This window comes from Vespa mandarinia, chromosome 20 (assembly GCF_050613455.1).
Source record: "Vespa mandarinia isolate Hongniang chromosome 20, ASM5061345v1, whole genome shotgun sequence".
Lineage (NCBI taxonomy): Eukaryota > Metazoa > Arthropoda > Insecta > Hymenoptera > Vespidae > Vespa > Vespa mandarinia.
Genome location: NC_140829.1, coordinates 1,181,693 through 1,207,976, shown reverse-complemented (window position 1 = coordinate 1,207,976; position 26,284 = coordinate 1,181,693). Strand labels below are relative to the sequence as shown.

Here is a 26,284-nt window from a genome sequence, read left to right as displayed (position 1 = left end):
TGCAGAAGAAAACATTGCGAAATGTATGGTAGGTATTCCAAAATGAGTAAAATAAGAGCAATAAGTATTTAAATAATATACTTATTTAGAACAATATTATTTTAAACTCATCTTAATAACTTGTGTATTAAATAGTGAATGCACATGCGTTAAACTATTATTTAACACTTAATATTATAGAAAAATTATTATCTCATTAGTTTGAATTAAATCCTATAAAAAATATTTCTTTAGCTAAAAAGAAAAAGAAAACCATAAAAAACGAGGTTTTTATTATAAATCTTTTTGTTACCTGAATAGATCAGAAACAAATAGAAGGCTATTTTAAAAGAAATTTTAGAAATAATGGGAAGATATTTATTTTTTACAATATATGTTTTGTATTTTAGTTCTTTGATATCACCGCAATAATCTTGAATATATTTATTATGCAGAATTGTAAGTATTATTAACAGTTTCAATTAAAATAAAAATTTCAGTCGTATTACAATTGCATTTGGCGTTGTGCTATCAGCAACGTTTATTTCATTGCCATCTTTTAGTCCAAGATCTGTTAATGTTTTAGATAAATTCTCACGGGTCTTTTCTTCAATACTTGAAACTGCTTGTATATATAAAGTTTTATTTTTACCATCAATATTGGCAGTAAGACCAGGATTTTTCATTTGTAAATCGGGTTTATTACATAGCAGTTCTATTAAATCTTTCAATTTGAATTTAGAATCTGTAATTACTATTTCCTTTGCTAGCTGACTGCATGCCACACAGTCTTTTTTTCTCTCTGCTTCATAGGTATATGTATAAATTCCATCCAGATCATTAAGTACCTTATAAGCAAAAATATTATGAATAGCAATATCTTTGTTACCTTATACATATAAAAATGCTGAAAATGTATCAAAATTGAATAAAACAAAATGCAAACTTATTTAATCAAATATAAATACCATGTAATTATTTAAGGATGCGCTACAACTACTAGCAAGCTTAAATGCTTCAGTTGCACAAGTTGCAGCAATTGTTGCATTCGTAGATGCTACAGCGGGTATAATGTTTTTTACGACACCTTGAACAAGTCTATATGTTAAACCTTGTATACCAAACTGAGCTGCCCTTTCACTAGATTTTTCATATATCCAATTTATATGTTGTGGATCGTCACCATCTATTACAGACTCAAATGGATTTTCTTTTGGCCATTGTATTACTTTAACATATTCTATACAATGTTCTGGTAAACGTGGTGTATTGGCAATCGTGCACAGTGGGTATGTAATCTATGAAAAAATATGCAAAGAATTTTTATTTTGTTAGCTTGAGGTATTAAATATTAATATTATGAGCGGTTACTTGAGGTGGATATAGATCTAATGTACACTCAATGCAAGCTGTTAATCCAGGTAATATAACTCTTGCATTTCCTTTAAAACCTTCAGTTCCTCCATCAATCATGGGTACAATGCTTGAACGATCTAATTCACCATCTTCATAAACTAAAAGAGATAACAGCATACCATTGATCCATCTTCTTGCAACAATAGAATCTAAACCACTAATGACAATATGAAATTGCCTATAAAATGCTTCATCTTTCATTTGTATTTTACAACAATGTGGAACTACATTGCACCCAGAGATTCTGGAATTTATATATCTTGCAGCTACTTCAGCTTTCGAAGAGCCAATATCTTTGTGACGAAACAAGAATTGTCTGAAAATTGAAATTCGCAAATTGTTTTTAGCTTGTAAAAATAAATAATTTTAAAACAAACTGATAATCGAGCATATGATCTGTCTAGTACCAAACAGTATACCTATTAAGATTAGATAATTCAATTGTATCCATATCAATCACATGAATTTGTCTAAAACCCATTAAGGCAAGATCTTTTAATAATTCACAACCAAGACCACCAGCACCTATTACAAGTATTTTACAATTTTCTAAAAGAAATTGTAATGTTTCAGAAGATGGTTCAAAATCTGGTCTACAAAACGGTCCAGATCTTTCCAAAATTTTTCTTAAATTACTCCATCGTCTATGTGTATGATCAGAACCCATTTTTTCAAAAAGTTGTATAAGAACAATTATTTTTAATGAACTTTAAAAATGTCAATAACGTATCATCGTAAGCTAGTGAAAGAAATTGTTTTATCATCGTTATGTATATTTCGTATGTGTATAGATATATATAGACAATATCAATGATCGCTCACTCTTGATAATATCGTAATATATTAAATTCCTATAGTCATATAAAAATTGAGAATGCCTAGTAACTTTTTGCAGTAACGTTTGGGTATGAAAACTATCACAGCAATCTATAGGCTACAGTTATGTTTTACTCAGTATTATTATTTACTCGTAAATAGAACAACCCGAAAAATTTTTAGATTTTATAGATTTACTTACTCTTTAATCATCAATAATCGACATCATGTAGTAGAAATTAAAATAAGTTTTTGATATAATGTACACAGATGTTCATTGAGAATTTAAATGTTCTCTGGAGTTGCGCAGAATACAAAAATCTATATAATATATATATATATATATATATATATATATATATGTATATATATATATATATTTTAATATTTGTATATAAATAATTCTTTTTTATATAATATTAAGTACTTTAGAGTTGGTTCAAATCAAGGAACTTTAATTTTGTATAAAAATGTATCAAACATATTATATATGTTAAAAATTATCATATATAATAAAATTTTGTGTCAATTGAATTAGTTTTATGTATTTACACGTAATATATGGATATATGTAAAATGCATTAATATTGCTAATATTTGAAATGTAAATAGTTTCAATTATTTATTTAAATTATTTAAATTAAATTTTTTTTCTATTTTAGCGAGTATAGTTTATTTCAAAGAAATTGATGTATTATTTTTTTTTACTCTGTTAAAACATAGTTTTATACAATTTATTGAAATATATTATTTTCTTTTCTCCATTAAAATTTAGTCAACTTTATACAGTTTATAGAGTTTCATATCTCTATTCTTGAACCCTTTACATTTGGTGTCGTACCGTGTCATCTAGTGTCGTTAAATGTCATTAGATGTTTGCTTCACCATGAATAGGATTTTTAATTAATTAACACGTGAATAAGAAAGTTACAGAATTTTAAAGCGAAAGTTGTGTTAAATTTGGCAGCGTTCAATATCATCGATTGGGAAATGAGACGATCCAACGAGATTTTGAATGAAAAATTGAATTTGGAAGATACGGATAGTGCATTAAACAACATGGTAGACGTTAGAGCTTGTTATAAGCCAAACGGAAAAGTAAGAATAAATGTTTATTATTTTACATCCAAAAATATGGCATTGATTTTAATCACAAATTCGATACATTATTGTAGACAAACGATAGACATTTAAATACATGTCTAAAAGAGATTAAAATTTCTTGTCAAATGAACAATGGAATTAAATGAATTACAGAATATAATTATCATAAAAATAATAATTACAATAATATTCTAGTTTCATTGAATATTTGATTAATTTTAGGATATACAATGCCATGACATTTTAAAAATCTTTATATACATATACTTTGCATTTTTATATGTTTGTCAGCGTTGCTCGTTTTTCATTTAAATGAATGTTAGATTAAATAGATATTGTATATATGTGCTCAGTTTGTGCATGCATGTGTGTTTTTATTATATATTATATGAATATATTATATATCAAATTAGACTACATTTATTTATTCATATCATTTAAGCATGGTATATATTTTAAATTGCATGTTAAACATTTATAATAATGCATTATTTATAATTTAAAACAAAATGACAGACGTGTCAGGAACAGAATAAAAGTGTTAAATTTAATAACGATTATATATGTATGTTAATCATATTGAAAACATAGAAGTATAATGTGCATACTTATCTATTCGTAAAGAAAGATACTATTAGTCATTATAAATAAAGATTATATACTTATAATCTTTGAAAAGTTTTAATTTGTCATTAGATGGACAGTGTTTTTTATTATTTTTTCTTTTATTTTATTGTTTCTTTAGTAAATTACGCATGATCTCACCATGGTAGCGACACAATATTGCTAGGAAGCCATTTGAGTATGTGGTCCCATTTATCATTTTTCTATACATGGGTCCAGATTTGTTGATTTCTACAGTCTGCTTTATGCTAAGGCCTATTGTTGGAGATCACAGATGTATATGTCCAATGGATATTATTTTGGAAATATATTGATTGTCATCAAATATGATCAACAATGAGTGAGGTAAGTGCTTTATGATCTCTCATGCTCCCTCTCTTATTCTTTTCTCTTTTCTTCTTCGTTTCTATTCATTAATAATTTAACTTGTATCAAAGAGATTTTTAATTAAAATATGAAATAAAAATAGTTTTACTATTTATACGTATTACTTTTTTCTTTGCATCATTTATTTAATTTTATTTTGTGTGTGACAACTGAATTCTTTTAAAATTATCTTTTAAATCTGTTTTTATAACATATATTATTATAACGTGTCAATATCAATACTTAAATATTGTAATTTATTAATAACCTGAAATTTTTTATCTAATTACCTTTTATCATATATATATTAAATTTTGTATTATGGAATATAGAATATTTTAATAGATAATTTGCTTTATTTATTTTCATAATTCTATATGTTATATATTTTTATTATATATTTTTTTAATATAATATAGTATATAATAATATGATATATATGATGAAGATATATTAAAATGAAATTAAAAAACAAAGTTTCTGTTTTGTTAAAATATGAGGGAAACGAAAAGAGGAAATACAGAGAGATAATACAGGTATTCATAATAAAATATTTTATTAAAGCAAATGATTCATTCGGAATATTTATGAAATGATTTTCTGTTCAACTATAAAAATTTTGTTTGCCATATTTTTTTCATTGATCGATGAACAATTATTTGGAATATTTTTATTTAATTAGGTAATATTTTTTATTATCTAATGAAAGTAAAGATATTTCTATCCTAGAAAAATATTATAATAATATCTTGTAAATAGTAGCAATATATTTAAAAATATTTTTTACCATTATGTATACATTATTTTGCTGTATTTGTGACAATAGAAATTTATATTTTTCTTTTGCTTTTATAAAAATATTTCGTATATAGTACATATAAATAAATTATTTCATTATTTATAATGCTGCATTGATGTTTTGTAACACCATAAATTCCGATAAAAATGTTTAACTATATATTTATATATATATGTATTTTTTTCATTATCATTGTGATGTTAAGCGCTGATAAAGTATTTTAAAATTGCATGTGGCTGTATATTATTCAATGTAATAATTATGCATAATATAATTTTATTGCACTTTATTAAAATAATTCGTTAATTGTTCATTTTAATAACTAAAATTTGGACAATAATATATTTTGCTCATTCATTATTATTATTGTAGTCATGGTTTCGAGGTGTTCGGAGCAGCAAATTCCGTCACGTTTATGGTATACCAGCTAAGAGGGAAAAATGTTATGACAATATCAAGATTACAAAGAATGCTCATGACTCACAGTTTTGTGCTGTCAATCCTAAATTTCTAGCGATTGTTACAGAAGTAGCTGGAGGTGGCGCATTTCTAGTATTACCTCTCGATAGAGTAAGTTATATAATGAAGAAAAAAATGATTTATTTACTATGAATGTTTTAAAAAATAGACATTGAGTAAATGATTATCATTATATTATTTCAGACTGGACGTTTAGATTTCAATGCTAGTAGAGTTACTGGACATACGGGACCTGTTTTGGATATTAAATGGAATCCATTCAATGATAATATTATCGCATCTTGTTCAGACGATTGCACAGTATGATGCAATAATTTAATATTTATCATTCTAATTTAATTTAAACTTTAACTTAAACTTACTATATTGAAAGTTTTAATATTTGAAATAATAATTACAGATAAAATTATGGCATATACCAGATGGGGGGCTATCTAGAAACTTATCAGAATGGCTTATTGAACTACAAGGTCATAAACGTCGAGTATCATACATAGATTGGCATCCTGTAGCTGAAAATATCCTTTTCAGCATAGGTTTTGATCATCTTGTTATTGTTTGGGATGTCGGTAGGGGAGAAGCAGTGAACATCATTGACAGACATCCTGATGTGATATATAGTTTATCTTTAAATCGAGATGGAAGTTTATTAGCAACAACATGCAAAGATAAAAGATTACGTGTCTTTGAACCTAGATCAGGTATTATAGTTTCGGTAAGTTTATAAAAGTGGAAGAGCATTCATTTATTCTCTTTTTACTTTTAATACAATTGTTAATTTACTTAATACAATTGTTATTTGTTTTTTACAAATAATTATCTTATTTGATAAATACTATGTAACTGTTTACTATAATATTAAATTTGTTTTTAACATTCTAAGAGATAAAACGCAGAATACCCATTTATTTTTAAGTTATATGTTCAAATATATATTAGATGATTTCTTTTTAATATCTTTCTTTCTAGCCAAATGTAAACAATAAGATAAATAGTTTCCTCTTTTCTCAGATTTTTCATTTTTTATATATTATAAATTCATGCTCAATTCAGGAAGGAGTTTGTCATGCTGGAACCAAAGCAAGTAAAGTGGTATTTCTTGGTGGATCTGGACGTTTATTGACTACCGGATTCAGTAGACATTCAGATAGACAATACGCAATTTGGTGTCAACATGATCTAACAGCTCCTCTTACTCGTGAAACTATAGATTCATCTAGCGGTGTTATTTTTCCATATTTCGACAATGATACAAATATGGTGTATTTAGCAGGAAAGGTAATAAACGTATTAAGATAGATACATCCAAGAAGATAATATTGCTTTAATATTAATATATATACAGATTGGAATAAAGAAAAATTTCTTTTTACTTATTTTCAGGTATGACTTTCACTGTAGTAATTATTACTATAGTGAATATTTTTAAATAAAAAATTTAACATTTGTTTTCTACAGGGTGATGGTAATATTCGGTATTATGAGGTAGTTAATGAAGTTCCATGGATGCATTATCTCAGTCAATTCATCTCTGGTAATCCACAAAGAGGATTAGGTGTAATGCCAAAAAGAGGCATAAATACAAGTATTTGCGAGGTTTTTAGATTTTATAAATTACATGCAACTCGAGGCATGTGTGAACCGATTTCAATGATTGTACCTCGAAAGGTAAAAAAAAAGTAAACTCAATAACAAATTATGTGACCTATAACTACAAGTAATATACTTAACAACAATATTAACTGATATCAATTTACATGTTTTAGTGTTTTTATGTTCTATTTTGTAGAGCGACCAATTTCAAGAAGACTTGTATCCTGATACTATAGGTACCTGTCCTGCACTTTCAGCAAGAGATTGGATCAGTGGCATGAATAATCCACCAATATTAATATCACTTAAAACAGGTATAAAATCATTTTAATGTAAATTTAAGTGGATGTTTAATAATCATAAACATTATAATCATTATTTTTTTCTATTGTTACTTCCATAGGTGGTAGTATTTCTACGCATAAACCACGCGTATACAAGCAACCATTATTACCTCCAGCGACAGATTTAAATAATAAGAAAAAATTTGCATTTTTGTCTACCGAAACTGTTCCTGATTACAGACCAGTAGAGTTACATAATATAACGGAAAAAAGTCAAAAAACATCCAGCAATCAAAGCACTAAATTTCAACAGTTACAGCAAAAATTTGCCAATGTAAATTTACAAGTAAGAAAACGATAAAAAAAGCCTCGTAAAGTAATCTATTTTCTTACTATTTTGCGAAGACTATGTCCCATGTATAGTATAGTCAATTACAAGCAAAGTTATTTTTTACAGAATAATATAATAACAACATCGCTAAGCAACAATAAAGTTATCGAGACCATTGACGTTCCTAACAACGAAGCAGAACTTAGATTGGCATATGTACGTCAAGCAGATGAATTGCGGTTGATGCGCCGTCAGCTTGCTAACAGCCAACTTCGTATAAAGGAATTAGAAGAACAAGTGCGTAAATTACAACATCAGTAACGCTTGATAATGCCTTTTAGTCAAAGAATTTCATCAGTATCCTTTATATAAACTTTTTATACATTTCGTGCAAATTGTGAAACCAAATAGTCTGCTATATTCGTGCTTTAAGAACAAAATAATCTTAAATGTTCATGAAAATGAGATGAAATTGCATGCGTAAGTTCTTTTTTTTTACAAATTTGTATTGCATATATAAAATATGTGGATATCAAGTACATTATTATGAAGATTTATGCAAATTGCGTGTTAAATTAATGGATTTCCAACATTTCTTTTGAACATTTTTCCAATTCGTACATAAAATTATATCATGTTTCAAATGTACAAACAAAATTAGAAGTTCAAAGTAATATTCTTATTATATATATATATTATATATATAAATTAAAACAAATTAGACAAACAATATAATATTCATATAATCTTGCTACTTTTTTACTTGTGCATTAAAACAGATAAATAACATAAAAAGAGTAAATACAAATACATATACACATGTCATGTATGCTCTATAATAAAATGTTCTTAATATTTGTTGTATTACTCGTTAAATAAAATAATATGCCAAAGAAAATTTTACAGATTACTCGTATTAGAAAATATTCTCTTATTAGAGTTTAAGATTACACATTTATTAAAAGTAAAGTATCAAAATGCATAGATTATTTAATTAAAGTTTGTCGACAAATAAATGTTAAAGAAACAGAATAATTATCATGCACGAAATATTGATAATATTGATAATACAACCAAAATATTTATATATGTAAACTATACTCATTTTCCAAATAGTAAAATATAAGTAATATATTGTCATAAAATTTGATATATGAATATGATTGTTTTTATTAACGATGCTGAGTCTTCATCTATAAAATAGGGTGAGTAAAAGAAGTAATATAATGGAAACACTGACTGTAGACCTTAAAGTAGATACAGAATTGCATCCATCGCTATTACAGGTGTAGATGCACGTTCGATATGTTAGTTTATCTCCCGGCTGAAGCACATAGTTGCAGTAATTTCCCAAGTGCGAAGTTGAGCAAAATCTTTTTGTACCAACTCCACCTATTAGAATATACATGAATACGTATATATATATATATATATATATATATATATTTATAATTACATTTTTTGAAATATAATCACTGCTTATATGAAGTGTTACAAAATAATGATTGAATTACAATTAAGTGAGAGTGTAATACAAGGATAAATATCTATCCTATGTATATACAAATTATAAGTTAGTGTTATTTCTATATATACTTTAAAATTTTTACTGACCATGCATTCATGCATATAAATAAAATAACATATTTTAAACATATTATATAAAACAAAAAGTTAATTGTAAAAACAAAACAATACAAGTAGAGTGTTAACAAAAAATATATTCAAATAAAACAAGTATTTAAGCATTAGTAAAAAGAACAAAAAATATAATATTTATAACAATATTATATTTAGTTTAAAACAATAATAAGATTTCATAATACGAATAGATTATTAAAATTTAGAACAATTATTTAATGCTTAGCATTATATCTTTTTATATTGTTCATTTTTTAATTCAATGATATATATATATATACATATATATATATATCGCTATATACATATACATATATATATATATAATATAGAAATTATTATTCGATATACAGATACACATACTAGGCTTAATTTAGAAATTAAAAAACAATCATGCATATACAACATCGAATAATTTCACCGAATAAACCACGAATGAAAACCTCCATATCGTCCAATGGTTTTGACGCAATAATGCGCTTTGTAAATGTGACTGCAGTTTATTGGTTGTAGAGAATCTTTAATTAATTCACCATCCGAGCATTGCCATTCGTCCGCGGATGTACATTGGTAACATTCCAGGGCTATAATTTGATCAATTAAAATTATTTTCATTGATTATCACTGTTGTTAACACTATGACAATGAATAACAATAGAAAATTTTATCGTATTTCAGTTTTCTAGATATGGTGAATTCCTAAATCAGTGATTATTTATTTATCAGTTATTTAGCATAGACACCAAATAATTAAGATAAAAATAAGAAAAATAATCCCATGGTTAGTTATTAATGTTAGAATACCCCTTCCTTTTGCGTTCTACCAGTGCATGTTATGTGATATTAATTACCCATCAGGCACCGATAGTCTGAAATTTAAAATATTTTTCGTCACTTGTTTTACCCTCAAATCGGCCAATGTGTTTTACACAGTATTGTGCTCCAAAAATGGCATCGCAAGACTCTGGCTCTATGTCAATGTCATTCGTGAGGAACTCGTTGCATTGAAAAGGATGTGTGTTGTTTGTGCTGGTGCATTGGTAACATCGAATACTGTGGACTAAATAACATAACAATAAATAAAAGACAGGTTGATATAATATAACCATATAGAATTTCCATTTCATTCTTTTTTCACTATTTGTTGGTTCAAAAATAATTTGGTAAAAGATCAAAAATACGTATATCGGATTATCATCACATTTTAAAGAATTGCATCTACCTTGAAAAAATATCAAATGAAATTAATGAAGTAATGCTTCTTAAAGAAGTATCATGCAAGCATCGTAGAAGATATAAATTTTCGTAATAAAAGACTGAAACTTCGAATTGTTACATATCTAGAAACATCATCCTTATTAATAGGAATGCAACGTTTTGAAACGATAACTATAGTATACTATCTTTTGTTTTTATTTCGAAATTTTGATAGTAAAATAAGAACATTTAGGATTTACTTCATATTATATATTTTAACAAAGATGAATCAATATTATTTACGTTATTCTCTAATTCTACAACTTATCTAATTATATATAAATACGTGCTCATATGTACAAAATACATATACATTTAATTGTATTATTGTTATTTGCATTGTATGTGTGTGTGTATGTGTATAATTAGATAATAACTGAAAAGCAAGATCATGCTATACGCATAAACGCGTGATACATATACATATACGAGTATACTTACATTCATATTTGATAAGGATCAGTTCATAAGGATCTCTTTGCGAATCATTTCAAACGATTATAAGAAGAACATGATACATATAAATCACATTCACGAAAAAGATAAATAAAATAATTATTGATACAATTCAATATTATCTTAAGTTACACTAATTTTAACATAAGCTGAGAATCTTAATAACATGATAAAATCTTTATGTTTACATATACGAAGTTATTTCATACTATAGCTGTACTCTTATATCATTGTATTAATAATCTTCTAATTGGCAACAAAATTTTGCTAAAAAATATTAACTTCAATGCATAATTGCACTTGCTAAAATTTCGTTAGCATAGAATTGTTTGAATTTAAAATAATTCCGATTGGTCAAATTTTTTGAGTAATACCAACCACATAAATTTATGAAGAAATCTGTTAGTTATGCCTCACCCAGATATTGTCTGATTGTGATAAATTGAAGAATATGCAAATACATTGTGCTATAGAACTTACCTGTTCCAACGTAGATTAAAAAAATCACGAGTATTGTAAGCATCTTCGTAATATCTTTAATAGTCATTTCAATATGATTTTATCTTATATTTTACACGGTCGAAAAACGCACAAGTTACCTACGAGTACTACTAACTACATATACACGAATCATTTTATTGGATTATTATCCGAGTAATTCCGAATTTAACCGAATGTTGCCGATCTGATTTGATGACGCATATCTACTCATTAAAAACAAAATGAATTTTCTAGGATTTTTTTATTTTTACCATAATTTTACATATTTCTTTAACATGAAGTGACATTACTTGCATAATTTTTATTATTACATAAATTTCAGATTATAGAAAAGCATCTTCAGGCGTTCAAAAAAGGTACAGCAAAAAGGAATTAAGATTTAGGATTGTTATGAATAACTAATTCTAAATTAAAATTATAAGATCATTTTAGATTTATATCTTCGCCCAATGTTTATTTAATATTTTATTATTATAAATTTGTTTCTCCATTCTATCTTTTATTAAAATTCAAATGATTAGAGTATAAATATTTAAATATATATATATATATGTGAGTACAGTATGAAATGTATGAATAGACATTAATTTCTAAAAGAACTACTAGAGGCGCTATAATCGAAAAAGCATAGGAGACCTCTGTAAAGGCAATGGTAACTAAATGCAGGCCGTCCCGTTAACACGGAGGCTTGCGTATCCTAATTACATTATTGTAACCTTTCATCAGTCGTCGTCGGCAAAAAGCAAGTACGTCAGTAAGCAGAGAAAAGATGGCTACGAATGTTACGGCTGAATGTCAGTATTTTTACGAAGATGTAATTTATCGTGTGGACAAAAAAGGCAACGTCGTTTTCGGTATCATCATGGAAAACGATGATCAGGATATGTCCGACGAGAGCTCAGATGGCGAGGAAAGTCCCAAACGAAAAAAGGGCGAGATCCGCGTTGTCTGGCATCCGTCTGGAGATGAGGAACTAATAAACTCGAAAAAGGTGTGTAAATCGATCGATTTGAAGAAATGTAATGTGGGGAAAATTTATTAATGATACAGACATTTCTTATCGTTTCTCCGAAAATCACGTTGAGCTTTTGTATAGTTGCAAAAAGCGACATCTTTTGCTTCTAATAATACTATATAATTCTGACAACTATAATTATATTCAAATTTAAATTAACGATATATCCTCAAAGATGTTGGTAGTATTAAACATTGTTATAATTTAAATCTTATTTTCTATTTGATACGTTCATATATAACACTACCGTTAATTATATTACGTGTAATATATTGTATTTAGGTGCATTTAGCAGATAGGACATTAATGCCAGGTGATGTTGTGCGACGTATGATTAAAGGAAAAGATACACAAAGAGGATATTGTAGAGATATCGAGCTTACTGCGTGCATTCAAATTATTGGCACCAAGCAGGTTCTTACAAATATTAGGAGTGAAGATTTAGTTCCTTTAGAAGTATGCAATGTGATTTATTTATATATATCTTCTTAATGTTTATATACTTATATTACTTATCGTCGTTATGTATTTAAAGGAATTTGCGACAGATATTGCAGTTTGTATGGATTCGTGGGTAGGTGGCATTAGAATGACACACTTCAAAGTTTGGTTAACTACACCTGATGGATCTCGTTGTGTTATAAATGAAATGGATTCACGTGCGCTAGGACAATTGGAAGAAAAACGGGATAATGTAAGAACATTAAATATTTCCAACAATTATGTACTAAAGCTTATAAAAAATATTTTAAATTTTAGGATAATGATTTTCCTCATTCTACTGAATTTTACCCTGGTCAGAATTTATGGGGTCCTATTCACTGCCTAGAAGAAGCACAATGGATTCATTGTACGAAAGAAATGAAAGCAAAAAGAAAGACAAAACCACAGAAAATAACCAAAGTAGTAGTAGAAAAAGTTGAAACAGACTGGGTCGGAGTTCATTGGCAATGCAGAGCATATTCAAAAGATGGAGCTTGGTCTGATCAAGCTCAACCAAAATTTGTTGTTGAAGGAGAGGATTTAAAGAAGTTAAAGTTACTTAATGTTTTTGAACCATCTACATTACAAGTTGGTGATCGTAATTATTATGTGATTAAGGGCAATGAAAATGTTATAACTCGAGAACAATGGAGAAAACAACAAAGAGATATTTTTCAAGTTCCTAAGCATAGTCCAAAAAAAATACGTCCCAATATCAGTGTTACAAAACCAGCTGACGATAAAAAAACAAATGAAAAAAAAGTTGAAGACAAGAAAAAAGGAAAAGAAAAAGAAAACATGAATGAAGAATCCATAGAGGACAGTACACAAAACAATATTAATAATTTACAAAATATTACAAGTGGTAATACATTGATGCCACCACCACATGTACAGAATACTGAGAGTTCAGACGATTGGGATACAGAAGACACTGGTTCTCAGAGTGACACTGGTTCGGTATGAATTCAACCAGCAAAAAATGAAGCGATTAGACTGAATTTTATCATTTTTGTAGATATCCAGTGGATGTTCCAGTATGTCATCTATGGGTAAAAAGAAAAAAGGTCCTGCATTAATGACAAAAGTATTGAAGAAGAAGAAATTATGCAAAGCCAAAAAAAAAGTACCACCTGTTCCATTAATTCCAGGAACTAAGATAGTTGTGGAAACACTTTCCACTAATACAAAAGCCAATGTTGTGTGGCAAGATGGTTCTGTAGAGTTTGGTATGCATGACGAATTTAATATTAAAAGTCATTTTGTTAGCATCTTTAAAATATATGTAATATATTTTCCTATAGGCATTCCATCAACACAGTTATATCCAATTCATCATTTGGACGATAAAGAATTTTTTCCGGGAGATTTTGTTTTAGATCAAAAGGAAGAATCTCGAATGTATGGTGTTGTACAAAGTGTTGATCACCAAGGTCGAACTGCTAAAATAAAATGGTTTAGAACATATACCTGTAGTCAAACTCCACAGTAAGTATTGAATAATTTTATAATTTTATAATTGTTTAGAAAAGAAGTTCGTATACTAAGCATACCATTACCAAACTATTCGCTTTTATACATATATTTTTTTAACAATTGAAAATTGTTAATGTGTAAATTTGTTCTATAGACCAACTTTATTAGAAGAACGTGAAGTAAGTGTTTATGATTTGAAGGATCATCCGGATTTTCAATACAGGCCTGGTACAGTGGTAATACGTATAGCTAATTTTGAAGGAGAGGATGCTGGGTGTACAGCTGGACAAGTATTAGACAATTATCCAGAAGGTCGTGTTAAAGTATGGTGGGTCGATGGACATATTAGTATGTGTTGGCCACAAGATTTATACAAAGTCGGTGAGTATGACAGTGATGAAGGAGAACTTTGGGATGATGTATCATCAGATGCATCATGGGAAACTGAATTAGAAGATTGTTTCATTGCTGATACTGATACGACAGAACAAACTGAGCTAGAAATAATAAAACCAAAGTTAGCTGCACATATTGAAAAAGCTAGAATTGCAATGTCGAGATTAGAAGAAATTTTTACACAAAATCCATCACTACAAACTACAGAAGTAATGCGAAAATTGTTGGAAGTTTATAAAGATTGTCGATACATGGATAAACTTATGGGTACATCATTTTTCCATGAAAGTCATTTTCAAGGATTACTTGAACGGGTAAGAGAACGTGGAAGGGCAAACGTAGCACAACGAATGGCAGATCAGGTTACAAGACTGTTTACTCAGAAATCCGATGGATCGGAGGAAAATATAAACAAAGACAATCCAAATATTACTCAAAATACACCTTGTACAATAGAAAGAATAGTAACTAATGTAATGGATGTAGCAACTACTACCAATAAAAGTAATGAAGATAATAATAGAAAACAGAAAGAGGAAGCAGAATCAGATAATCGATTATTGATTAATGTCAATCCAAATCCTGAAGATTCTGGATTATATTCTGCAGAGAACTCCAAAAAAGAATCAGGTTCTAGTGAATCTAGCGGAGAATTTTTACTTAGTGAAGATGTTAATAACGAACGTTTTCTGCCTGCACAAACAACTGAATCAATAAAAACAGAAATAGATAAAACTGCAAAAATGCAAATGCATATAACAAGTTCTCATGTTGCTAGTTCACATGTTTGTGTAAAACTTTGTACCCTTATAAAAGCTCAATTAGTATTGGCACATTCAGAAGTTTCAAAACGCTTTGGTTTATCAAAAATGTCATTATCAGATGCAGCAAAAGGTTCATCGCCCCATAAAAAACAAAAGAAAGAAGAAGAAAAACATGTAGAAACATTGGCAGAACCGTCTGAATCTATGGTAGATATTCCACCATTGATTTATGCGGAAGGTGAAGGATTTTCAATAGAAGAAACTGCTCCGGATAGTCATAAATTTAAATTAACAATGTTCCAACCTACGGATCCAACAAATTTCTTTAGAACAGTTTCAAAAGAGTTGAAACTTTTAAGAAGTTCCCTTCCACCAGGAGTGTGGGTAAAAGGTTTTGAAGATCGTATAGATTTATATTCTGTGATGTTCCGTGGTCCTGAAAAAACACCATATGAGGATGGACTTTTTCTTTTCGACTTTCAGTTGTCTGCAGATTATCCTGCCGCTCCGCCCCTATGTCATTATATTTCTTATTGTAGTGAAAGACTTAACCCCAATCTTTATGAAGATGGAAAAGTATGTGTGAGTCTTCTTGGAACATGGTCTGGTCGTGGAACAGAAGTATGGACTAATTCTTCTACTTTACTGCAAGTTATAGTCTCTATACAAGGTCTTATTCTTGTATCAGAACCCTACTTTAACGAAGCTGGTTTTGAAAAGCAAAAGGGTTCTCAGCAAGGCAGAGAAAATTCTAGAATGTATAATGAAATGGTAGTATTAAAATTGGTTCAAGCTCAAACAAAATTATTGCAATATCCACCTCTTGTGTTTAAAGACATAATTATAGCACATTTCAAACGACATGCAGAAAGATTATTACAACGATTAGATCTTTGGATGGAAATATCTGAACAGCATAATAATCAACATCCATTATCTCCTGTTACACCAACCACATTTAAGGAAATCTCAGAAATTGGTAAACTGTGATATTTTTTCTTCTATTCTTTTTTCATTTTGTTGATCTAATAAAATACATTCATTTTTATTCTTTTAGATCAAAAAATTCTGCCTGAATTTCCTTTGATACCAGCTTCTAGAGGTTTTTGTATTACACTTAGAAAAACATTGGCAATATTTAGAGATGTACTTATTAAAGAAAACATACTACAAAAACCAAGCAATTTACAAAGTTATACAAGTGAAACAGTAAATAATTCTATTCAAGAACGTCAAAAAATAATGGCAACTGTAGAAAATAAAGAATCAGAGAATGATACCAGCAGGAGCAGTGTACAAGCAGATAGTAAATCATTATCAAATGGCAATTTAAAAAAGGACTTAATTTCATCTTCCCCTACAATCCCTCCAAGCGAAAGGAAAAAAAATTCATCAGAAAGAAATACCAGCTAGCCACAAGGTAAACTTATATCCAAATCCAACAGCATAGTTCGCAAAAGTTATATAAAATTTCGGTAATATATTGAATTAATTTATTAAATTAGATTCTGAAAAATGTTTATGATATCTATTTATTAATATTAACATTAATAACGAGATAACTCTTAACAGAAATGCCGCTGTCATTGCTCCGCAGCTAGGAATACTTGATATTGTTTAGTAATCATTTAGTAATATAAATGTAATTGTATAAGGGACATACATATATATAAAAGAGTGATATACTATTCTTGTGCATTCCTTTGTACAATTACAAAATAAAATATAAAATTAATATGTGGTATGAACCATCTCGTGATACCACATATATATTTAGTTCTATAAATTGGCAGCAATAAATAGCTGCCTTATAAATAGAAAAAGATATGACTGATTTGTAAAAGAAATCTTGAATACACGGGAAAGAGATTTGAATACTCTGGATATTCGAAATGATAACAGAAGGTATAATAATCTTTAGCAATATGTCGAGCCAACATTAAATACTTTGCATTAAGAAATATGATAATAATAGTTGTTAATTATGAGTGGATTTCATTGAGTAAATTTTTAGTAAAAATTGCTATCTATTTAAGAATACATCATTTCTTCAATTATATTAAATTCATTATGCCATCCACTAATGTTATATTGAAGCAACTATAAAGTAACTCTAACTGCAGTAGATTGTAGTTTAGAGACAAAAGATTCATATTTAAACAAAATTAACTGACAGATAAGTATAATGTTAAAGATTCTGGTAGAGAATAGTATATATTTAATAACAATCATAACGCTTTATTATCCATAATAGAAGTTTCATTATTGGTATTATTATTTTGCAGTTAATAGAAGAAAGAAGGTGAATTTCTTTAATTTTGTTTTATGAATTTTTTTAAATATATTACACAACTCATGAAGCAATTATTTAAATATTTAACATGTTACTTTAATATTAGTTAATAGTGTGCGTGCGTGCGTGCGCGTGTGTGTGTGTATGTGCGCGCGCGTGTGTGTGTGTGTCTATATATATATGCGCATTTAGATCAAAACAATTCTCAGTATTATTTGTATTTACTTTTAATTTATATTTATAATTTTTTAAATGTAAAAATTTGTTCTATATATAATAAGAAAATTATTATTTCTGTAAAAAGAATATTGTTTTAAAGGATTCATATATTTGAAAAAAAAATTCCGATTCATAGATACAGTAATTGTATGTAAAAAAGTGACACATTTTTTTATTTGTTTTATGATTTTTGTGTTCTATTTTTGATACATTAACAATGATTTAAGTTAATAGTATTCATTACTGAACTTATAAACAATACAATTTGGCATGTTGAAAGTAATATTATTTACGATGAACAAATTATATTGTAACATATCTAGAATTTATTTTTATATGCATAAATGAAAGTTTACTTTATTTACTTAGTACACTATCTTTTTTCTTTTGAAATCAAAGACTATTTAATTTGTAAGAAAAGCTTATAAAGTTTCACTGCATGATTTCACACAAAAAACAATATTTATTAAATGCATAAATCAATTATATTTAATTGAGTGAATACCATATAGATAGATACCATGATGATGAATAAGGAACTAATGTTTATGAAATTTTTCTGGAGATTTACATGATTCCACTATACTATCATTTATATATCACATTTGTGTTTCATCATTATCGTAATATAATTTGGAGCAGTTACTATGAAATTTCACGCCTTATAACGTAATCAAAAAGAAAAAAGGCGGTTTATGATCGTATGAAGGAAAATGGTTTCTTCTGCGTTATATGGTGCTGAATAATTAGAACAAAACGAAAAACGGAGGGGGGAAGAGGAGAGAAAGAGAGAGAGAGAATATAACACAGAATTTAGTTTGTATTAAAAGAGTGTATAACTAGAGATAATGATATAGCAACAAAGGAATAGTAGAGAAGAGGCAGTGAGCGCAGCAGATAAATTTGCTGCAAATTTAGTGAAAAGTGATGTTTGGAATGCCTTGTATATGTGCCAGCTATTTATATTTACATTTATATTATTATAAAACTTATACTCTCAGAAATCGCATCAAAGCTTTACTTTTGTTGTATACACATATTCTTTGAATAAGGTATAATGAAAAGTGATCATTATATAAATCACTTACATGTATTGGTTTATGCCAGTACTCCTTACAATATACAGGAGAGAGAAAAATAACTGTAACGGAATATACTGCGAGTCAAGTATACCTTTATGAGAGAATCATGCTTTCTTAAATATAAATATTATTTTTAACATTCTTTGAAACAATAATATAACTGCATATAAAATAAACATAAACATAAAAGAGAATATATTATTACGTTATCTTACAGCTAAATACCATTAATATTGAGATTATATACTTATTATCTCCTAATACTCGCAGTAGTTATACCGCCTAGTTTGTCTTCTTCTCACTTGACATTCTCACGCGTTGGTATACTTATCTGAGATCACAACGATTGCGTGAATGATTTACTATATATGTAACTTGGTTCCTTAATTTTCAATCAATAAAAAGTCATTATGAGATTAAGAAATATAACTTCAGATTATTCTTTTCTGTTGATCAGATTGTAAGGACCCGAATCCTTGTCCCATACATCCAGCCACAGTCATTTCGCATTCTGTCAAATTGTAAATCTTCAATGTGCCATTTCTCACGTTAATGAAGATAAATCGTACATAGAGATAAAACAAGTATATAGACTGAATATCTTCTTAAGAGATTTAATAAAAAGTCATTGTTATACAAGTAATATATCTAATTTGTTTTAAATATATTAAATTTACATAAACTTTGTAAATATACCAAATTTATGATAACAAATGTAAAAGCTTCTTTACCAGACTATTTTAGAAAGTTTACTATCTTTTACTGCATTGCCTACATGAATTTTCTCAGGTACTTTATCTTATAGTATTAAAACAGATAAGCTACATTCTATATTATCTGTTATCACTTGTTATCTATCGTCGTTGATTCATCATCCGACGATCAACGCTACACCCAATTCTTCTTGTCTGCTGAAAAGACGTTCAATTTTATTATTCCTTTAAGTGAAATTGGAACATTGTATCAATCAACATGTATTCAAAAAAGTTACTATTCTATCTCGCAGTTAGTTTGCGTAAGTAAATGTAAACAAATATTTAAAACATTTTACTGTAAGTATGTGAAAATATTATAAAATACTTACGTTATATTTGACGGTAACATAGTTATTATGGGAATCTTCATCGATGAAACAGAAGCAAGACGTAAAATATTACGCGGTCGTAAGACAATAACAAGGCAATATTACAGTGAGTAAAAATTGTAAAATATTGATGAAATTGTTACGTTTACATGAAAATAACATAAATGTTTCAACTATCTTAGGAGGTACAGCTATACCTGCATGGGCAATAGTGCTACTATGTGGAATCAGTATGTTGTTCATAGGAGGTGGTCTTTACCTTTTACTACAAAAGTTTGTAATTGATCCAGCTGACACAACAAAAAGCCATTCATACCAACCAGCTGTACAAAACGAAGCTTAATTTTTAATAGATAATTATAATTATATATCATTTTTGTGTATAAAAATCATTAAAATATTGTTCATGTATTTTTCAACTTATGTATCAAGAGGGTACTAATCAATATAATTGTTAAATCATATCTGTATAAACACAGTGATAATATTTTATTTCTTTTGTCCATCATAATTACTTAAACTTCTTATATTGCAGCTAGCAATGTTTTTTAATATCATTATTATTTACTTCTTATTTTCAGATTATCAATTGATTATATTATTTAAACTATAAAATATTCCACGCATTATTAATTATACTGCATTTTTAAAGAATTACAATATCTCATTTCATGAAATGAGCGTAAATTATAGCAAATTATTACTGTAATGCACTGTGCAGTCAAAAATAGTTGAATGATTTCTATATTCTAATTAAAAGGAATTACAGAGAATATTATTCTCGCGAAATATTATTTACTTTTAAGACATATCAGATTATTCACTTGTATGTATCGTACAATACAGCCAATTATTAATTGGTAAGAAATAAGAATCTACATTCTAAAATTCTCTACGATGATATTTATCGGGATCAAAATATGATGTAACTACTACACGGTTGTTGAATTTACGTCCTGTCAAAGTCTGTTGTGCTTTTTGACAATCAATAACGCTGTTAAATTCAACGAATACCTGCGAAATAATAATAAGTTACATATAATAATAAATAACTATAAAAATATGAAATAAATAAAAAATTCTGTAACTTACTTTTCCACATCCTGGAACATCAACACCTTCGATAGGTCTTGGTATTTCTACGGATCGAACTACACCGTATTTGTTGCATTCTTCTTTGATATCTTCTAAAATATCTTCATATTCCTCTTCTTCCATTAATTCTTCTGGTGTAACCATATTCAGTAAGCAAAGTACCTGAAAATATATAAAAATCACGTTATTTCAATGTCCTATGCGAATGATATATTTATTTATATATTTACCTCTGTAGCAGGTCCACTTGTGCCTACCATGGATAAACCAGGTACCTGAATTTGTACAGGAGCTTGTGCTCCTATCATAGGATTCTTTGCACCGACACTAGCTCGTTGAACAATCAATTTTTTGTCTCCTAGCTGCATACCATTTAATCCAGCAATTGCTTGATCCGTCATGGACACATCAACATATTCGCAAAAAGCATAACCTTTTGATAGTCCTGTCGCTGAATCCTTTACTAAATTGAAAGCTCTCAGTTGGCCAAAACTCATCAGAAGCTCCTTTACCTAAATTATCACAACGATATTATTTTTATATTCATATATGTCACATAAAATAATCTATACTAATGTAGACCATGCAATTTTCCCTTTAAAATTATAAAATTAATATTAATTTATTTATATTTATTACTTTAAAAGATTTTATTATTTTAGTGATTATTTAAATTATTTTATTAAAAGGGATTATGTACCAAATATATGGATATGTAATAGGATTTTCAACAAATTATCTATATGTAGAATATTTTATAGTCTATTATATTATTTTGCAAGATATACATATTGAATAATTAATCCAACAAAGATTTAATAAAGTTAACAATATTTATATAAGACGTGTTCAATTTTGAAATTTCATTCAAACAGAAAATTGCATAGTATAGGAACATGAAACTGATTTTCGAATATGTAGATGTGCCTGTTAACACTTATTTGTAATGTCTATATATTATTTTATTACACACAGTATTTAATTCTGTTTAGTACCTCCTTCCTAAGAAGTTCTAATATATCTAAATTATACCCTTCTTAAGCATAATTTCTCGCTTCTAGAATTTTTATAATTGATTTATTATGTTTGAAGAATGTGTATATATAAACATATATTATACATATATATATATATATATATATATATATATATATATGCATATATGTACTTATATAGTGATATTACTTACATGAACCCATTCATCACAGAAACTGTAAACTCTGAAATCTAGATAACAGCATGTTGCATCTATCGAGGAGGTAGAATACAACATACCTTCCTCATATAGATTTAACAAAAACATTCCTGATCTCCTCACAAGCCAGCAACATGCTTTTACCGATAAATTCTACCAGAATATCAAAGAACGCACCATTAGCTCAGGAGAATCACAGACTTCGGGAAAGGGGCTGCAAAATCGCATAAGCCCAATGTACGAAGGCATGAAAATGAGATAAGTACTTGCCTCGAGGGACTGGACTAGCCTCTCTCCAGGCAGTGTGGTATATTGTCATGTTCAGTAGTAGTAGTAGTGGTAGAAGTAGTGGTAGAAGTAGTGGTAGTGGTAAGCAAATGCTTTTGATCAGCGCGACCCTAAGCTAAGAAATGGGGAGAAAGGGCACTGGTATCAGTCCACAATTTACTTTTACAATAACCAAAGGATTTTACTTTTCATTCTATGTTAATCATATTCACTGTAAGGAAACTGTTATTAACTCTCCAATGATGCAATATAGCAGTTGTTTATTTTTGTTTCTCTGTCACTCTCAGTATTTTCTCTTTGCCTAAAGACACATTACTGAAATTTGAACACGTAAGTTTCATTTGCGTAACCTGTAAACGCAATGAGGCACAAGATGAAGATCTGTAAAGCCTGTAAAGAAAATAGCTGCAAGGGAAAAAGATATTCCTGAAAAGAATAGATACCAGAAGACTTGGAGCTGTTACCAGATGCACATAAAATTATGTGTTGACCCTGTAATCCCATCCAAAATAAAACCAATTTGCTAGATAAAACGTTGATTTGTTTCACTTGTAGACCTATAAAGAGTCCTGTTGCATAAGCATCATTGTCATAAGAAAGCTGGATGACTCTGTAATAATGTCCTTGCCAAGTACACGTGTTTATATGAAATTTCTGCATCATTCTATGTAATATAATCTTTTCTTAATTTTTTGTACTTTTATTTCATGGATAATAATGCAATTGCAACAATTCCCCTTCCTTTCTTATATTCGAACTGCGACATTTTTGCTAAACTATTCTTGTTCGAGTTTGTCGAATTAGAATTTCTTTGGCTGGACCTAGAATATGCCTAGAAAGTATGTAAAAGAAAAACGACTGCTGCGACTGCATGCCATTTAAATGCTGCAACGCCTCTAACGATTTTCTTTGTTATCTATGTATCTATCCTGCACAACTTTGGGACGATGTGTGACAATGATAAAGGAATGAAAGAAGATATTGAACGCATCTGCTAATCCACAGACATTGGTGAAAGCGAAACCTGATTTTCCTATCTAATGACCTAATCGACGCAGAAATCCAGTGGATACACATACATACCTCTGTAGAATTTTGGCAGACTGGTACACCTTCCTCTGTTTAATCTCCGCTAAATAGCTAAGTACCTATGTTATAATGTAATCTTTTGTTTAACTCACAGTGCTGAGGATTGGCATATTTAATAATCCTACAGCAATAGAGTCCTAACATTTTCGCATTGCAGTTTTCTCCCAGTCATTAATGCTCGTTTTTACAATTTTTATGCAAAACTAAATACACATTCAATAATCAAGAATTGAGCTTCAATGAAAGAGAACTGCATTAAAAAGTGTGCAGTGAATACAAATGATATAGTAGATTTATTTGCATACCTGTTCTTCGTTCAAATAATTCGGTAGACCACCAATGAAAATCTTGTGCGGAGAATCTGTAATAAATAAATATAATATTTTATTAATAATTGTGTTAATAAATATAATATAAATTGACTGTATATATTAGAATATTACTCTATAATCACATATTATAAACTGATGTATAAAATGTATGCATAAAACATACCAGGAACCGTACCTGGCACGTTCATGCTCGGATTATCTGTCATTCCAGGCATTGGTTGGTAATCATGAGGTCTTCTTATTTTTAAACTTTGTCCTTTAAAATTGATTCCATCAAAGGCCATGGCTTGTGTAGTTTCATCTATTGAACGAAACTAAAATAAAAGAAATTGAATATATTTGCAGAATTTCCTAATAATAATTATATATATATATATATATATAAAATGATTGTAATTTTAATATTATACCTCCAAGAAAGCAAAGTTTTTATCTAGATTGATCTGACAAGCAAGGACTGGATTTCCTGCAGCTTGTGCAAGGCCTGATAGATGCATTTGTTGATTGAAGAATTCCATCATTTCTTCTTCTGTGACTCCAAATGGAATATTACCAACATATAGTCTTCTTGCTTGACGAGTGATCGTACTACCGACAACAGGAACAGCAGCTTGAGGTGTATCTGCTACGATATTTGCAGGTATTTGGCCAGCAGCTTGCATTGCTTTATACTGTTATACAAACAATTACAATATTAAAATTAAAATATTTAATAGATAATAACAATTACGTTAACTTTTATACATTCTTAAATTACCTGCAAAGGTGTAATATGTTCAAATCCGGGTGGTGGTACATCCCAATATAAAGATGGTTTCCTTCTTCTAGAACTGCGACTTTTTTTAGGAGAACTGCTTCTTTTACGATCTCTGCGATCCTTGGAACGAGACCTTGATCTCTTCCTACGATCCCTACTACGTGATCTGTGTCTCCTGTCACGATCTCTGTCTCTATCACGGTCCTTCTCTCTATCTTGTCTCTCTCGATCTTGTAAAGTAACGATAATTATGAATTAATATCAAATTAATTATTAAAAGAATCTTTTTTAATACTTTAATTAATTATATCCATATTATATTTAAAGACGATATAAACAGATATTTTTTAATTATATTTTTAATAAAACAATCTCTTTAAACAAAAAGACAATAAATACTTCTCGATAACTTATATGGGCATATTTGCTATTTGTTAGAGTATGTCAATGTTTTGAAATTTTTTCAGAATTATATATATTGTATACTTTCATTGTATATACAAAAGAAAGCACACATAAATGTCAATCAAAGCTAGTTAAAAAAAAAGGCATTTATGAATTTGTTTATGCGTGCCAGTATAAGATCTCCGGCCATTACATTCATAGAAATCCATTCATCTTCACATAACGCGGGAAGACTTACAAAGAATGTAGATAAAAGCATCTTATTAGAAAATTTCTCACCTCCATTAAAATCTTCTCCCATCTTTGATCTTCCAATTTAAGTATTACACTGTATTATATGAAAATATGTTTATACAGAACGATAAATTGCATAAACGTCAGCCGCTCCCAAACAGATTTTTATACCGAAATGGCGTGAAGCAACAAGAAGAACAATGAATCTAAAATAACCACTACCAGATGGCGTGAAAAGCATATTGAAGTATCTATGCTTCCTTGCTTTAATTCGAAGAACTATTGTATAATAAACAATGTGTTTTATATCTCACAATGAAAATAGAATAAAAATTATGGATTAAAGATAACCATCTAATAAACAACATAGTAGCAGTTTTATGTATTTCTATGGATTAAAAAAATATATATGTAAAAATATAAATTCCCT

The 26,284-nt window shown here is 28.4% G+C and overlaps 6 protein-coding genes across 14 annotated transcripts; 3 read left to right on the top strand and 3 right to left on the bottom strand.

Annotated features, from left to right (window-relative positions):
- Window positions 1-269: 269 nt before the first annotated feature.
- Window positions 270-2,203, bottom strand: Uba3 (Ubiquitin-like activating enzyme 3). The gene is made up of 4 exons (XM_035879016.2): window positions 1,815-2,203; window positions 1,351-1,711; window positions 948-1,277; window positions 270-827 (listed from the first exon to the last, which is right to left on the bottom strand). Exons 1-4 carry the CDS (start codon window positions 2,060-2,062, stop codon window positions 462-464), a joined length of 1,305 nt encoding a protein of 434 aa, XP_035734909.1. The 5' UTR covers window positions 2,063-2,203; the 3' UTR covers window positions 270-461.
- An 838-nt stretch (window positions 2,204-3,041) lies between these two features.
- Window positions 3,042-8,586, top strand: LOC118447328 (coronin-2B). 4 transcript variants are annotated; one of them, XM_035879150.2, is made up of 10 exons: window positions 3,050-3,309; window positions 4,061-4,284; window positions 5,477-5,674; window positions 5,768-5,884; window positions 5,985-6,299; window positions 6,638-6,862; window positions 7,043-7,252; window positions 7,374-7,491; window positions 7,581-7,807; window positions 7,919-8,586. In XM_035879150.2, exons 2-10 carry the CDS (start codon window positions 4,276-4,278, stop codon window positions 8,111-8,113), a joined length of 1,614 nt encoding a protein of 537 aa, XP_035735043.1. In that variant the 5' UTR covers window positions 3,050-3,309; window positions 4,061-4,275; the 3' UTR covers window positions 8,114-8,586. The 4 variants fall into 4 exon arrangements, with proteins under 4 accessions (XP_035735042.1, XP_035735044.1, XP_035735043.1 ...); XM_035879149.2 differs by lacking the exon at window positions 4,061-4,284 and having other exon boundaries at window positions 3,042-3,309; window positions 7,581-7,795; XM_035879151.2 differs by lacking the exon at window positions 4,061-4,284 and having other exon boundaries at window positions 3,042-3,309; window positions 7,581-7,837; window positions 7,919-8,060.
- Window positions 8,587-8,811: 225 nt separating this feature from the next.
- Window positions 8,812-11,792, bottom strand: bou (glycosylphosphatidylinositol anchored membrane protein boudin). 2 transcript variants are annotated; one of them, XM_035879161.2, is made up of 4 exons: window positions 11,627-11,792; window positions 10,338-10,493; window positions 9,877-10,017; window positions 8,812-9,184 (listed from the first exon to the last, which is right to left on the bottom strand). In XM_035879161.2, exons 1-4 carry the CDS (start codon window positions 11,691-11,693, stop codon window positions 8,982-8,984), a joined length of 567 nt encoding a protein of 188 aa, XP_035735054.1. In that variant the 5' UTR covers window positions 11,694-11,792; the 3' UTR covers window positions 8,812-8,981. The 2 variants fall into 2 exon arrangements, with proteins under 2 accessions (XP_035735054.1, XP_085519252.1); XM_085663126.1 differs by having other exon boundaries at window positions 8,968-9,184; window positions 9,855-10,017; window positions 11,627-11,791.
- A 193-nt stretch (window positions 11,793-11,985) lies between these two features.
- LOC118447327 ((E3-independent) E2 ubiquitin-conjugating enzyme UBE2O) lies at window positions 11,986-18,880 on the top strand. 3 transcript variants are annotated; one of them, XM_085663119.1, is made up of 9 exons: window positions 11,986-12,003; window positions 12,374-12,638; window positions 12,945-13,118; window positions 13,198-13,356; window positions 13,422-14,105; window positions 14,164-14,374; window positions 14,450-14,633; window positions 14,776-16,760; window positions 16,839-18,880. In XM_085663119.1, exons 2-9 carry the CDS (start codon window positions 12,417-12,419, stop codon window positions 17,192-17,194), a joined length of 3,975 nt encoding a protein of 1,324 aa, XP_085519245.1. In that variant the 5' UTR covers window positions 11,986-12,003; window positions 12,374-12,416; the 3' UTR covers window positions 17,195-18,880. The 3 variants fall into 3 exon arrangements, with proteins under 3 accessions (XP_085519245.1, XP_035735039.1, XP_035735038.1); XM_035879146.2 differs by lacking the exon at window positions 11,986-12,003 and having other exon boundaries at window positions 12,273-12,638; window positions 16,839-17,201; window positions 18,067-18,880; XM_035879145.2 differs by lacking the exon at window positions 11,986-12,003 and having other exon boundaries at window positions 12,273-12,638; window positions 16,839-17,201; window positions 17,354-18,880.
- A 127-nt stretch (window positions 18,881-19,007) lies between these two features.
- U2af50 (U2 small nuclear riboprotein auxiliary factor 50) lies at window positions 19,008-26,175 on the bottom strand. 3 transcript variants are annotated; one of them, XM_085663120.1, is made up of 10 exons: window positions 25,900-26,175; window positions 25,216-25,445; window positions 24,869-25,129; window positions 24,622-24,772; window positions 24,432-24,487; window positions 21,785-22,066; window positions 21,552-21,716; window positions 20,460-21,473; window positions 20,107-20,286; window positions 19,008-19,886 (listed from the first exon to the last, which is right to left on the bottom strand). In XM_085663120.1, exons 1-8 carry the CDS (start codon window positions 25,919-25,921, stop codon window positions 21,342-21,344), a joined length of 1,299 nt encoding a protein of 432 aa, XP_085519246.1. In that variant the 5' UTR covers window positions 25,922-26,175; the 3' UTR covers window positions 19,008-19,886; window positions 20,107-20,286; window positions 20,460-21,341. The 3 variants fall into 3 exon arrangements, with proteins under 3 accessions (XP_085519246.1, XP_035735045.1, XP_035735046.1); XM_035879152.2 differs by having other exon boundaries at window positions 19,008-20,286; XM_035879153.2 differs by having other exon boundaries at window positions 19,008-20,286; window positions 24,634-24,772; window positions 25,900-26,173.
- On the top strand, window positions 20,231-20,937 carry hoka (membrane protein hoka). Its single transcript, XM_035879165.2, has 3 exons — window positions 20,231-20,390; window positions 20,482-20,565; window positions 20,642-20,937. The coding sequence occupies exons 1-3, from the start codon at window positions 20,348-20,350 to the stop codon at window positions 20,800-20,802; spliced, it is 288 nt and encodes a 95-aa protein (XP_035735058.1). The 5' UTR covers window positions 20,231-20,347; the 3' UTR covers window positions 20,803-20,937.
- Window positions 26,176-26,284: the final 109 nt, after the last annotated feature.